The sequence below is a fragment of the Barbus barbus genome (genome assembly GCF_936440315.1).
Source record: "Barbus barbus genome assembly, chromosome: 19".
Taxonomy (NCBI): domain Eukaryota; kingdom Metazoa; phylum Chordata; class Actinopteri; order Cypriniformes; family Cyprinidae; genus Barbus; species Barbus barbus.
This window is the reverse complement of record NC_136747.1, coordinates 1,307,255-1,320,640: the sequence shown is the minus strand read 5'-3', so window position 1 is coordinate 1,320,640 and position 13,386 is coordinate 1,307,255. Positions and strand designations below refer to the sequence as shown.

At 40.0% G+C, this 13,386-nt stretch overlaps 1 protein-coding gene across 3 annotated transcripts; it reads right to left on the bottom strand.

The window, feature by feature from the left end:
* Positions 1 to 3,062: 3,062 nt before the first annotated feature.
* LOC306885409 (putative hydrolase DDAH2) lies at positions 3,063 to 12,868 on the bottom strand. Of its 3 annotated transcripts, none has more exons than XM_079441899.1 (6): positions 12,667 to 12,868; positions 10,757 to 11,268; positions 10,500 to 10,688; positions 6,516 to 6,635; positions 6,278 to 6,421; positions 3,063 to 4,851 (listed from the first exon to the last, which is right to left on the bottom strand). In XM_079441899.1, the coding sequence occupies exons 2-6, from the start codon at positions 11,045 to 11,047 to the stop codon at positions 4,735 to 4,737; spliced, it is 861 nt and encodes a 286-aa protein (XP_079298025.1). In that variant the 5' UTR covers positions 11,048 to 11,268; positions 12,667 to 12,868; the 3' UTR covers positions 3,063 to 4,734. The 3 variants fall into 3 exon arrangements, with proteins under 3 accessions (XP_079298025.1, XP_079298024.1, XP_079298026.1); XM_079441898.1 differs by having other exon boundaries at positions 3,093 to 4,851; positions 12,372 to 12,685; XM_079441900.1 differs by having other exon boundaries at positions 3,667 to 4,851; positions 12,661 to 12,747.
* Between the last annotated feature and the right edge of the window lie 518 nt (positions 12,869 to 13,386).

Genomic DNA, 13,386 nt, shown 5'->3' with positions numbered 1-13,386 from the left:
TAATGGTCTTGGTGACTGTCACATCATCTATGCTCTTTTTGATGTAAGCAGTCACAGTTTCAGTGTACTCATGCAGGTCTGTGTGGTTGTTGTAGGTGGCTGCCACTTTAAACATGTTCCAGTCTGTGTCCTGGAAGCAGTCCTGCAATGCTGAGGTGGCATTGTCTGGCCATACTGTGATCTATGGGATGTATGTGGTGATGTATGGGATCTAGAAGTACCCATACATATATATATATATATATATATATATATATATCCCCCAAAAAATGTCCAAAATACAGCTCACACTAAAATAAATACAGGTGCTGGTCATAAAATTAGAATATCATGAAAAAATTTATTTATTTCAGTAATACCATTCAAAAAGTGAAACTTGTATATTAGATTAATTCATTACACACAGACTGATATATTTCAAATGTTTATTTCCTTTAATTTTGATGATTATAACTGACAACTAATGAAAGTCCCAAATTCAGCATCTCAGAAAATTAGAATATCAATTAAGACCAATGCAAAAAAAAAATATTTTTAGAAATGTTGGCCAACTGAAAAGTATGAACATGAAAAGTATGAGCATGTACAGCACTCAATATTTAGTTGGGGCTCCTTTGGCCTGGATTACTGCAGCAATGCGGCGTGGCATGGAGTCGATCAGTCTGTGGCACTGCTCAGGTGTTATGAGAGCCCATGTTGCTCTGATAGTGGCCTTCAGCTCTTCTGAATTGTTGGGTCTGGCGTATTGCATCTTCCTCTTCACAATACCCCATAGGTTTTTTATGGGGTTAAGGTCAGGCGAGTTTGCTGGCCAATCAAGAACAGGGATACCATGGTCCTTAAACCAGGTACTGGTAGCTTTGGCAGTGTGTGCAGGTGCCAAGTCCTGTTGGAAAATGAAATCTGCATCTCCATAAAGTTGGTCAGCAGCAGGAAGCATGACGTGCTCTAAAACTTCCTGGTAGATGGCTGCGTTGACCTTGGACCTCAGAAAACACAATGGACCAACACCAGCAGATGACATGGCACCCCAAACCATCAATGACTGTGGAAACTTTACACTGGACCTCAAGCAACGTGGATTATGTGCCTCTCCTCTCTTCCTCCAGACTCTGGGACCTTGATTTCCAAAGGAAATGCAAAATTTACTTTCATCAGAGAACATAACTTTGGACCACTCAGCAGCAGTCCAGTCAAGACGCTTCTGACGCTGTCTCTTGTTCAAGAGTGGCTTGACACAAGGAATGCGACAGCTGAAACCCATGTCTTGCATACGTCTGTGCGTGGTGGTTCTTGAAGCATGGACTCCAGCTGCAGTCCACTCTTTGTGAATCTCCCCCACATTTTTGAATGGGTTTTGTTTCACAATCCTCTCCAGGGTGCGGTTATCCCTATTGCTTGTACACTTTTTTCTACCACATCTTGTCCTTCCCTTCGCCTCTCTATTAATGTGCTTGGACACAGAGCTCTGTTAACAGCCAGCCTCTTTAGCAATGACCTTTTGTGTCTTGCCCTCCTTGTGCAAGGTGTCAATGGTCGTCTTTTGGACAACTGTCAAGTCAGCAGTCTTCCCCATGATTGTGTAGCCTACAGAACTAGACTGAGGCCCTGTCCACACGAAGACAGGTTTCTCTATATACGCATAAATCTTTTACCGTATAGACGTTTCGTCCACACGAAACCGGCGTTTTCGAAGAGTGAAACCGATCATTTTTGAAACCGGGTCCCAGGGTGGATAAATTTGAAAACGCCGGCTTCATGTTTTCGTGTGGATGGCGAATCCGTATATTTTCTGAAACGATGACGTCATCAGCCCACGTCTCGCCCCTAATCAGACACTGCTACGTCACATAACAGTGACAACAACAACAACAATGTCAGACTAAGTGCCGGTGTTCGTGCTGCAGAACCTACTGAGCTCATTAGTTTTATTAAAGCAAAATCTTCTGCTTTGTGTGTTAGTTTATATTCAGCGCGCAAGGTTTACACACATGGTCCAAGTCTTCTTCTCTGTTTTTTTGTGTATTGTGGTGGCTTCTGCCAGTGCTATGAGGAATCATTTTCAGAGTCTTGGGGTTTTGATGCCAGAATTCAGATTTTATTATCAGAGACAATAAAACCGAGAGACCCTGCAGTGAATCTCTCGAGTGTGTGTCTCCATACCCCTAATATAGTTTTTTCCTTTAGGGTGTGTTCTATACATTTCCTACGTCATTGTTTATCTTCTTTTGGCTGTGCCTTTATCTGCTTCCTGGAGCAGATTATAGGCCTAAATTTACGTTACGTGAAAGGAGGAGACCCTATCATGTCAAACCCAGATGTGCAGCTTTATCTTAAACCGTACGTCTGCATATTCCATTCTTCTGCAGGCCTCTACTCACACCGGCAGATACACTTTTATAATAGTAGAATAACTTGATACATAAATGCCAATATTCACATTGATTACACTTGATTAATTTATATTTTGATTAAAAAACTCTTCGTCAGTATCTCTGTGGCAGAATTACAGCGCCACATATTGGTCTGGCATGTGTACTACATCGTTTTCAGTCGGTTTCAGTGATTCCGTGTGGACGCAGATATTTCCTGAGACGACTCCATGTTTACGGAATTTGAGGCAAAAAAAAAGATCGGATACGGAGAAACCCGTCTTCGTGTGGACGTAGCCTGAGAGACCATTTAAAGGCTTTTGCAGGTGTTTTGAGTTAATTAGCTGATTAGAGTGTGGCACCAGGGGTCTTCAATATTGAACATTTTCACAATATTCTAATTTTCTGAGATACTGAATTTGGGACTTTCATTAGTTGTCAGTTATAATCATCAAAATTAAAGGAAATAAACATTTGAAATATATCAGTCTGTGTGTAATGAATGAATCTAATATACAAGTTTCACTTTTTGAATGGTATTACTGAAATAAATCAACTTTTTCATGATATTCTAATTTTATGACCAGCACCTGTATTAAATGGCAATGATTTGTTGACAGACTGTAAAAAGCATTTTTAGCAAACTGAAGCCTCTCCTCAAACAGCTGTTGAAAAAAAGATGGCCTCATTGCCAGTGTCCCCCTGCATTACCTTTTTTTAAAACTTGGAGTTCTTTTATTCTTTTTTAATTAGAGCAAAGTAGCATATACATATACAAATTTATACACAAAATGTCTGAGTTAACATATCCACTCATTAATCAGAAACTGAAGTTAGTTCATATTATCAGAATTATCCATGCATTTTCAAAAATGCTTTGTTTGTAGCAGGGGTCACCAAACTCGGTCTTGAAGGGCCGGTGTCCTGCAGAGTTTAGCTTCAGCTTAACTCAACACACCTGCCTTGAAGTTTCAAGTATACCTAGTAAGAGCTTGATTAGCTGCTTCAGGTGTTTGATTAGGGTTGAAGCTAAACTCTCCAGGACCATGTCTGGTGACCCCTGTTTTGTAGGGTCAGGAAACACAGTGGACAGACAGATGGCCCATCCATCACAGGCCTCACACACACACACACTCACACCTGTAGACAATTCATTGTTTCCAATTCACTTATAATGCATGTCTTTTGGGGAAATTGGAGAAGCTTGCTGTGAGATGACTCCCTGCCAGAACGATAATTCCGATCATACTGAAATATTCATGAAAAATGCAAGGCTTTTCTTTTTTTTTTTTTTAATGCTGTCCAAACAGGTGCTGTAGACCTTTGTCTCCTGGAGGAAATTAATGAAATTTGACATGGACCCTGACCCTTCTTGCATATGTTATACAAGACAAGTTATACAAGAAATTTGAAATTATTATAACTTTCATTGGACTAATACATACCAAAAATATCTTACAACTGAGCCTTTTTGGAGATGAAGGCATTCATGTTTTCTTTTGTTGTAAATGAGCAGTTTAGCGTTACATGAACACTGGGAAAGCAAAGGATTTTTTTGTCAATACAATTGGGGGGGGGGGGGGGGGGGGGCTACTAAAAAAGTACTTTTTGCATTAATGGAACAACTGAAAAGCACATTACACTGACACCACAACATACAGTAAGGATGCTGCTACCTTGAAAAAACAATATGTGGTCTCATATAATCGCAGCCACAACATACTTCATATTCCCACAAGTTCACGTATGTTGTGGCCTCTACATGCTATGATGTTCTGACAGGTTAATATGCGGGTTTTGGTTAGGGTTAGATAAGCACAGTAAAAATCAACCAAATCCATCCCTTCCTGGAGACCTCAATGAACAAGAAACTGCTTCTGTGCTTGATTCTGTGATTAGTCCACCAACTCACATCTTATTGGGCAGAAAGGCAATTAAATTACAGTTCTGAGCTCTGGACCTCGAGGTGCACAATCCTGATCAAACGCACATGAACAAGCTGATCTCAGTGTTCAGGGCTGGTGTGTTTGGTCAAGGTTGGAGCTTGAGGTCCAGAATTAAAAAACCCTGAACTGGAACAGGAGTAAATAACAACAGAATTTATTTTTGGGGTGAACCATCACTTTAACCTCTCAGTCTCATGGTGAGCAAACTGTTGTTTATTTCAAGGCCATTTATTATAATACTCTCACAATGTGTGTGCATTCTAAACAAACCTGCATATAAGAGAGCTAAGAAATTAAAGCATAAGAGAAACATGGATATTTGCAGCCCCTTAAACCTCTGGCTGAAGTGAACGCATAAGAGAAGGTAAGAAGTAAAGAAAGTAAATATGATTATGCGGTGATTGTACTGGAGTGTCTCAATAGATGGGTTTCTTATTGATAAGCAGGCAAAGGGAGGACAGCGCCGCCCCGAGTTTGGAGGCTTCGGTGCAGGCAGTGGGCAGCAGGGTGTAGTCTGTCAAACGCTGGAAAGCCTGAAACAGAGAAGAAGAAAATATAACAAACACAGCTCCTGCCAAACTATCATACAATCAGCTGTGAGGAAAGCTACAAACACAACTGTCAGCTGAAGCCAGTGTGACAATGAACAAAAAGATTTGCATTTACTCAAATATTTAGTAGCATCTAGCAACTAGTTTGACAGGAAAGACATCCCTCTAACTATAAGTAGCTTTTCAACTACACTTCAGCTAACTCTCATTCGAGCATCAGCAGACTGTTAGGTTAGGTTTAGGCTTAGCAGAATACATTTGTGTTGCAAAGTTAGTTCAGTCAGTTGAATGTCCATCATAATAAAGTCTTAGCAGACAGTCTACTACAGTGCATGCATAATTATTAGGCCAAGCACATTTTACCAATTCCAAATCAACATCTTAGTAACTTCTATTAATTTAGTATGTATTATAAGTGATAGTGTGACGAGCGTCCCGACTTCTCATCAGCGTTGCCCTGGAAACGCACGTGGAACACCTGCGCCCGCTCATCAAGGCTGAAGCTGCCGCACCTGTTCCCCATTTGCCCGCGGCCAGATAAGCCGCGTGAGGCCAGGAGACAGTGAGAATCTTCTCCGCTTTCGCTGAGATACTAACTGGCTACCTCTCCGTTTTCTCTCTCTCTAGACACGAGCGTATGAGCGACCCAGCCTGCACCCTGCACCGCGCCGGTCCAACACGCCACAGAATCCCACGGAGAGCACCTCAGCACTTACCTTCACCTCTCACCGCTTCATTTGTGAATAAATCCACCCTACGGGGTATTTATTTGAGCTCTCCTTGTCGTGTGAATCTTCCACCCCGCCACAATATATAATTGTCATTATATTCAGGTGTGAATAATTATTAAGCAGGTTTTCTTTTCGAGATAAAATGAGCCAAAAAGAGATTAACCTCAGATGTAAAGTAAGAAATTATTAAATGCCCAAGAGAATTAATCAAAACTAATGCAATACTAGAGTTTGCAAAGTTAAGGCATGACCATTGGACAGAGTCAGAAAAAAAAGATAATATCAGTTTGCATAATAATTATGCACGCACTGTAATGACTGCTTGTTAACATGGAGTTGCAAAGTTACTGATAGTAATTTCTAAAGTGGAGTATAAAGTATAAAGAACCGCATTTATTTGAATCTTCTGCAACATTATAAATGCCTTTAGTGTCACTTCTGATCATTTTAATTTGTCCTTGTCAAATAAAAGTATTTGTTTAAAAAAAAAAAACGTGTTTTTGAATGATAACATGATATGGTTTCCACTAAATATGAAGAAGCACAACTCAATATTGTGGAAAGTTACACTAAAATCAAAATACTTGGAAGAATGGTTTTCCAGTGATGACAAAAGCCCAAAACAGGCTTGTGTTGCTGATTACTGTGTGTTTTACTGCACATGCGCCGATACTCACAGGAACACTGTTGGGACACTCCTCGGCTGTGGGGTGCAGGAGGAAGTCCACTTTAGCAGGACCTCTGATGTAAATGCAGTTAGCAGCGACGTCCTCGGGTACAGACAAGATCTCATAGTGATGGTCAGTCAGCTGCTCCATCACCTGAAATGTTTTAGATAAAATCATTATCTCCTCAGAAAAGCTGTTCGTTATGAAGCGATTATGTCCCGTATTTGACTTGCACACAGACACTCACTCGGAGAGTTTTCTTGGCTCCGTCGCTGCTGCTGATGATGATGGTATCGGGGCCGGCCATGGAGCAGATGTTCTTCAGACGAGAGCCTCCACACACGGGCACAGTGGACACCGCAAAGTCCTGAGCAAACACAGCCACGCAGCACCAGACCACTGTTATTTGCACTAAAAAGAAGACCCAAGCCATATCCCCAGAGCAGAATGTCACAGACTCCAGGCTGCTCTCCATACACTTCAGTCAGTAACCACTCACAAGACACAACATTCATGCACTGCATGCTGTTTTTTTTTTTACTATAATGCCGTTATACTTAGTCAATAATCCACTTTACACATTCTACTAACTATAAGTAACTTTGCAACTGCATGTCAACTAACTCTCATTAGAGAACAGTGTTGGGCTAGTTACTCAAAGAATGTAATATATTACTCATTACTAGTTACTCCTTTCAAAAGTAATATTGTTACTTTACTTATTACTGAAGTAATTAGTTACATGACTTTCTGACAACAGTAATTAGTTACATGACTTTCTGACAACAGTAATTAGTTACATGACTTTCTGACAACAGTAATTAGTTACATGACTTTCTGACAACAGTAATTAGTTACATGACTTTCTGACAACAGTAATTAGTTACATGACTTTCTGACAACAGTAATTAGTTACATGACTTTCTGACAACAGTAATTAGTTACATTACGTTTTCTTCACGTCCCACAGAAGTTGTAACTGTGTATCTTCCACATAAAATCTCCTAGAATGTTACATATTTCTGCCTCATCATTTGACCAAAATCCACATTGGATCGCAGTCAGAAGTCATTACAAACACTCAATATTGATTGATAGTGACATTCAAGTACAAGTGTTGTATTAATTTCATTAATTGTCATGTGTAGCTTGAAGCTAATTGTAATTTCTCCGTTGCCCATATATGATTATATTTCATTGTATTTTATGAAATCACATAAGTTTGTAAGAAACGGTTTAATTTTCAAAAAATATTTTTAATTATTAAAGTAATATAATGTAAGTAATACAATGTAGCACATGTTGATCAGAGGGATGTGGGTGGGATGTAATGCCAGAGTAAAGTAAAGCCACAACTTACGGATCATCTTTTTTCCTGACAAAATCAATATAATGCAATATTTCTATCTGCTGAATGTAAGCTTTTCCATATTCCAAGCTTGCCTGCTGCACTGGAGACAGTATGCATGTGAGAGTCGTGACAGTTATGAAAATAAATCTAGGAATTATTTGATTGTTGGATTTATAAATCAGCGGGGTTGAGACATCAAAAGTAACTAAGCTGTTTTATGGATGGTAAATAATATTATTACTGAAATCTTATTAGTAATTAGTTACACTACTAGTTACTGCAAAAAGTAATATTATACAGTAACTAAGTTACTAGAAACTATTTATTGCCCAACACTGTTAGAGAATGAGTAGATGGTTTGGGTAGAATAAATTGACATGTAGTTGCAAAGGGGAGACCATCCAAATAAAGTGTGAGGAGATACTAATGACTGTCTCCTAATGACTGCGAGCTCATTCTTACGGTTAGGAGAATGTCTAAAGTGGACTACTGAAATAAAGCGTTACCAAATAGAGAAGCACCCTGTGATCATCTGACAAAACATCTTGCTATACACAAAACTTCTTGCTTCTGACAAAACTTCTTCTTCTTGCTTTACGGCGGATCGCAGACAAATGGACCATTGACACTACAATCTCAATTAGGTCCATTTGAGAGATAGGTGACGGTAATGCACTTATAAGTCTGCGATCCGCCGTAAAGCAAGAAGAAGACGCGTCAAGCGCCGGCTGTTGTGAACGCACTCAGGACAGCTGGACCGGGCGGCGGATCAGAGGTAAAAAAACAATATAAATACTGTTCAGTTTCTTAATATATCGTCACGAGCCACAGGATTTAATTTGATTTTGTCTGTGTATGTTTTTTTTTTTCTCTCAAAGCCGTGAGTCCCATTGACTGCCATTATATGACTGACAGACTGCAACGGTTTGAGTTAAAAACCTTTGTTTGTGTTCTACTGCAGAAATAAAGTCACCTACATCTTGGATGCCCCGGGGGTAAGCAGATAAACATAAAATTTTAATTTTTGGATGAACTATCCCTTTAAGCGAATCGATTCATTAATTCAAAATCGGACAAATTCCGTGGCATTACGAATTAACCTGTTAACCTTCACTGCCATTTGTGGCCTCGCAGGTGAAAATAACCTACCTAAATTAAAATGGTAACAGTTTGTGACAAAGTGTGCTTACACAAACAAATTAGGTATCTTTGGAAAGAAGAGACTCTGGGCTTTACTATCTATCATCCAGAGTTGATAATGCTCAAAAAGATAAAAAGTTATAGGCACTGACGTGCCTTGAAAAATATTTTTCCACACTGAATGTTTTTTTATTTCATATACAAATACATGAAATAAGTCCTGGAGCAATCCAGAAAAGTAATGGATCGAAAGCCATGTGCCTCATGAGTTCATATTTCAAATTTGAAGAAGATACCATGAAAAATGAGATTCCTGCAATATTTTTTCTGAAACTATTTATAGTCCCCCCACCCCCCTGTTTGAGGAAAAATAACCACCAAATGGATTGCAGAATTATACAAGCTATTTTAGTCATTATACATGTTCCTGCATAGTTTTTCAATTATAAAATAATAGACAGATTTATTTGAGCACTAAAAAATACAAAAATAATTATTTGAGTAATAAAAAGGAAAAAAAATAGAAAAAAAATGCTTTGTATATAGTATGTATACTGAAGTATTCTTCGTTATTCGTTATTACAATGATAAATATCACTGCCAGACGTGAAGTGATATTGCCAGACATGGTCATAGAGTCAGTAAACACACGCTGATGTGCTTCCATTCAGATTATAATCAAACAGATGGGCCATATAATCAATAATAGCTGATCAATGAATCACAATGATAGCCGTCATAGAGTCGCTAATAAACACGCTGATGTGCGTCCATACATATTATAATCATGCAGACACGGCCACATTCCCCACACAATACACACACACACATATAAAAAATGTAGAAGAAAAAAAAAAACAGTTTTTTATGGATAAAGCAGATCGCTAAGTTACGCCCCGCTCAGATGACAGAAGCGTCATAGCCCGCGTCAGAGCTCGCAGGAGGGAGCGCCAAATTCAAATAATCTATATTCCGCTTTTCTGAGACTTTTTTTTCCGTAGACGGTCTCATTATTTTTGTAAAACCGTATGCTGTAACATCGTTTTGTTTTTTTACCACCAAGACGCTGTTTTTGAGCGTAATTTATTCCATAACGGACGCGAACAATAACTCTCTGAAGAAATGAAACGTAAACAAAGGAATATTCATCCTTATTACAACGTTATTGTTTCGCTGGACTAAAAGTGCTCGCTGGTATGTTGTTCTGTGGACCCTTACCTGTCTAACTAAACTGGGATTTCAGCAGTGGACGCGTTTGTGGCTCGTTATTACAATGATAAAGGTACGTACTGCTTTTTTATTCTGCGTGTTTGGATGTGTACTGCTTACACAAATGTAGCAAATTTGTGCCACTAATTCCTTATAAGCTTTCCATCGAAAAACAGCGATCTGTCGTCGATGCTTGAGGCTTAGACCCTCAGAATGATATAGAGTTTGACAAGATTAACTTTGTCCCGTTTCATTTATTCTATTAGAAAACAATGACACATGCAAACAAAGAGCGTTCAGTGCGAGGTCGCTCTGGTGAACGTTAACACAGTAAATTCCATTTTTATGACTAGATTCCGAGATTCTGTCAGCATTTTCCGCATCAGGGATTCAATATTTTATCAAATCACATAAGTTTGTAAGAAACTGTTTAAAACAGGGCCCTAACTGAATTCGGCCCCGGCCCAATTTAACCCCTGCATGTACAGCATTCTAATCAGCCAATGCTAAGAGACTCAATTCAACGCTCACCTTGAAAGTGTCGGCCAAAACTTCTGCCCCACGGTGATTGGTGTGTTTCGAAATGCCCACAAAGAACTCTTTTCCAGTGAAGAGGACATCGCTTCCCTCCAGAGTGGCTCCAGCAGAGACGCCCTCCTCGTCGCCCATCTCCAGCACCGTCAGCTTTAGCTCGTTCAGGACGCGCCTCACTGCCTCCGCCTGGAGAAAACACAGCACTGAGCCCCAGTCATGCCAGAGTCTCCCGCAGCCCCGTGAGCGGCCCTTACCTCAGCGCGCCTCTGCTGCTTGAGGGGTCGCGTGACCAGCGCCGTGTCGCCCTGGATCACAGCCACGTCTTCGATCCGCCAGCTCTCGGGCAGCTCCGAGGCGGCTGGAATCTCTATCAGCTGCAGCCCCACCTTCTGCCTCAGCGCACCGGTCAGCACCCCCATCTGACGCTGGGCCTTCGCCAGGTCCGTCTGAAGCCCTTCTCCACCCTCCGCCGAGTTCCCAAAGGATTCTGGGATACCTCTGACCACAGCATGAGTAAAGCAGCCGTACGGATATATGTTGGCCATGACGGCGTGTGTATGAACAGTGTGCGTTTATGACAAGCTTGAACGTTTGTTTGTGTGTGTGTGGTACTCTGATTCACAAACTGAGCAAGTTTGAAGTCTATGAAGGACAGTCTTGGAGTGAAAGTGAGTTGAAGCCAACAGCAACTGGATCAGCAAATCATTCTCTACATCCCTGAATCCACAGGGCAGACAGCTCCAGGAGTGTGTTTGTCCTTTTAATACTGCCGGAGACAGAGAAAATAAATTGAGAGAGAAAAACACACATTTTGAAGAGCTATAGAACAAACTAATGTGTGAATCTTTGGGTCTCGGAACCTCTAGAATCTAAAGTTGAAATGAATCAACCTGATGCCGTTTGAGAGCTAAATTAAAAACCCTTAAATAAATAATGTCTTTGCACTTTAAAGTGGACTCAAAGATCTTGTTATTTTTCAGTTGTCACAGTGTCTCATTCCACATTAGTTTCCCGTTCAAGTAAGCAGCTTTAAACCATTCAAGTTCATAACTGCATTGTACAAATAATATTTTTTTTCTACCTTGTGTCTGTTATAAAATGTTTAAGAGTACTTCTGTATATGATTTTAAATCTAAGTTACAGTCTCATCTTTTTCTCTTGCATTTAATTCATTATAATGCTTGGTTTCATTTTAACTTTTATTGTATTATTATTTTTATTTTATTTTACCTTCCTCTTTTTGTACAGCACGGTAGTCAACTCTTTTATTTTATTTGTGCTTTATAAGTAAATAAATGAATGAAAATGAAATAAAACAGCCCTGTCAGTGGATTGTGCACATTAACTGTTTTGAAATGAACATGGAGTAAATGTTATGCATAATATTTTAGCATATGTGTGTGACAATTTATATCAATGCAGCAAAATTGACTTTGGTTCTAGCACGTAAAGACATTTCTACATTTTCAAACCTATTTTGGACATAAGCTGTATTTTCTAATCATATAAAGTTACTGCAGATAAGGGAACAACTGTATCCACAAAAGCTGAATCTGGAAGTGTAGCCTACTACAACCAATCAAAATATCCCATTGCTTCCAAACATAGACGAGAACACCCTACGAACAAAATATGAGTTTGTTTGGATAACATCTAACATGCTGCCGATATCGGTCTTCACAAAGCAGCAGCACGCAAACCCAATGGTGCAAACATGAGCAAAACACCAATTCACTGCACTTTTCCCGAGATTCGAGGAAAGGAAATGTTTCTGTGAAGTCGCCGCTGAAACACAAAAGCGGTTCAACAGTTGTCCAAAGTGTTGACGCCCTGTTGAAATACGACGAACTCGAGAAAGAAAGATCCTACCTTACGACACGACGAAACGCGTTAATTCGGTTTGTTTCTGTGAACGCGCTGAGCTGTTTTGACCCCTCGCACAAACTGTCCCTTCCCCCTCAGTCCATCCTCTGTCCAGGCGCTCTCCTTTCCTCCTGCCCGGGGAGCTGACCTGATGACCAGGGGAACGCAGTCTTCCTACACTGTTCTTAACATTAGCCTACCTCTGAGCCAAAGTGAGACAACGCTTCTTGAAATCTGCCAAACTCTGATCCGCATTAAACACATTCCTGACCATCTTTCAGGATTTTCCACTCACACTCACCAGTCCTGTAGTTTACTGCGCCACACCCCCATCGCTCCCTGTCTTTCCACCGTGTGGCTGGACTGGAAACTTCGTGAAACTGTTCTTACAGAGAGGGGGGAAGTATGGAGGCACACTCATTCCTGCTAAATTATAACAGTGTTCAGTGGATTGTGAGCTATGACACAGTTAACCAGCCCTAGTCTGCTCTGTTCTCTAATCCACTCTTTTAATATGTAGGTCAGGTTTAGCTGTGTCCTCGGTCTCATCAAATCGCAGATTATTTGTCAAATGTATGTGTTGTTTTGCTATTATGGGGTGGTGGGTTGACCTCAGACCCCCAGGAGGATTTGGGGGAATGCTTTCCTACAATGAAACCATTTTTTTCTTAAGTTAAATGCATATTTCGGGTGCATTTTACAAGCAAAATTAAGAGGCCATACCACTTTTATTGACACAACTGAACATAATACCAATGTTTTGTTCTGCATTAACTTTTTTCAGTGTCTTTATATGTAAACACTGATCACTGACACAGAAATGTGCCTTTAATTTTACCTCAGTTTAGCTGATTGCTCACTAAAAACCCAATGTTGTTGGTTATTTTAAGTTTTATTTACTTTTTTAATTTTAGTTTTTCCTTTAGCACCATCATTTTGTTAATTGAGACGGTTCAAGAAGGAGGGATTTATCGCATGAACCAATCATAACCAATCATATCCAATCATAACACAATGGAGG

What these genes read in the sequence shown, in the direction of transcription:
- LOC306885409 (XM_079441899.1), bottom strand. Translation starts at nt 11,047, where the DNA reads ATGGCCAACATATATCCGTACGGCTGCTTTACTCATGCTGTGGTCAGA. An exon ending in TTTTGGCCGACACTTTCAAG is followed by an intron (nt 6,636 to 10,499) that starts GTGAGCGTTGAA and finishes GTGTTTGCTCAG; the next exon opens with GACTTTGCGGTGTCCACTGT. An exon ending in GAGCCAAGAAAACTCTCCGA is followed by an intron (nt 6,422 to 6,515) that starts GTGAGTGTCTGT and finishes AAAACATTTCAG; the next exon opens with GTGATGGAGCAGCTGACTGA.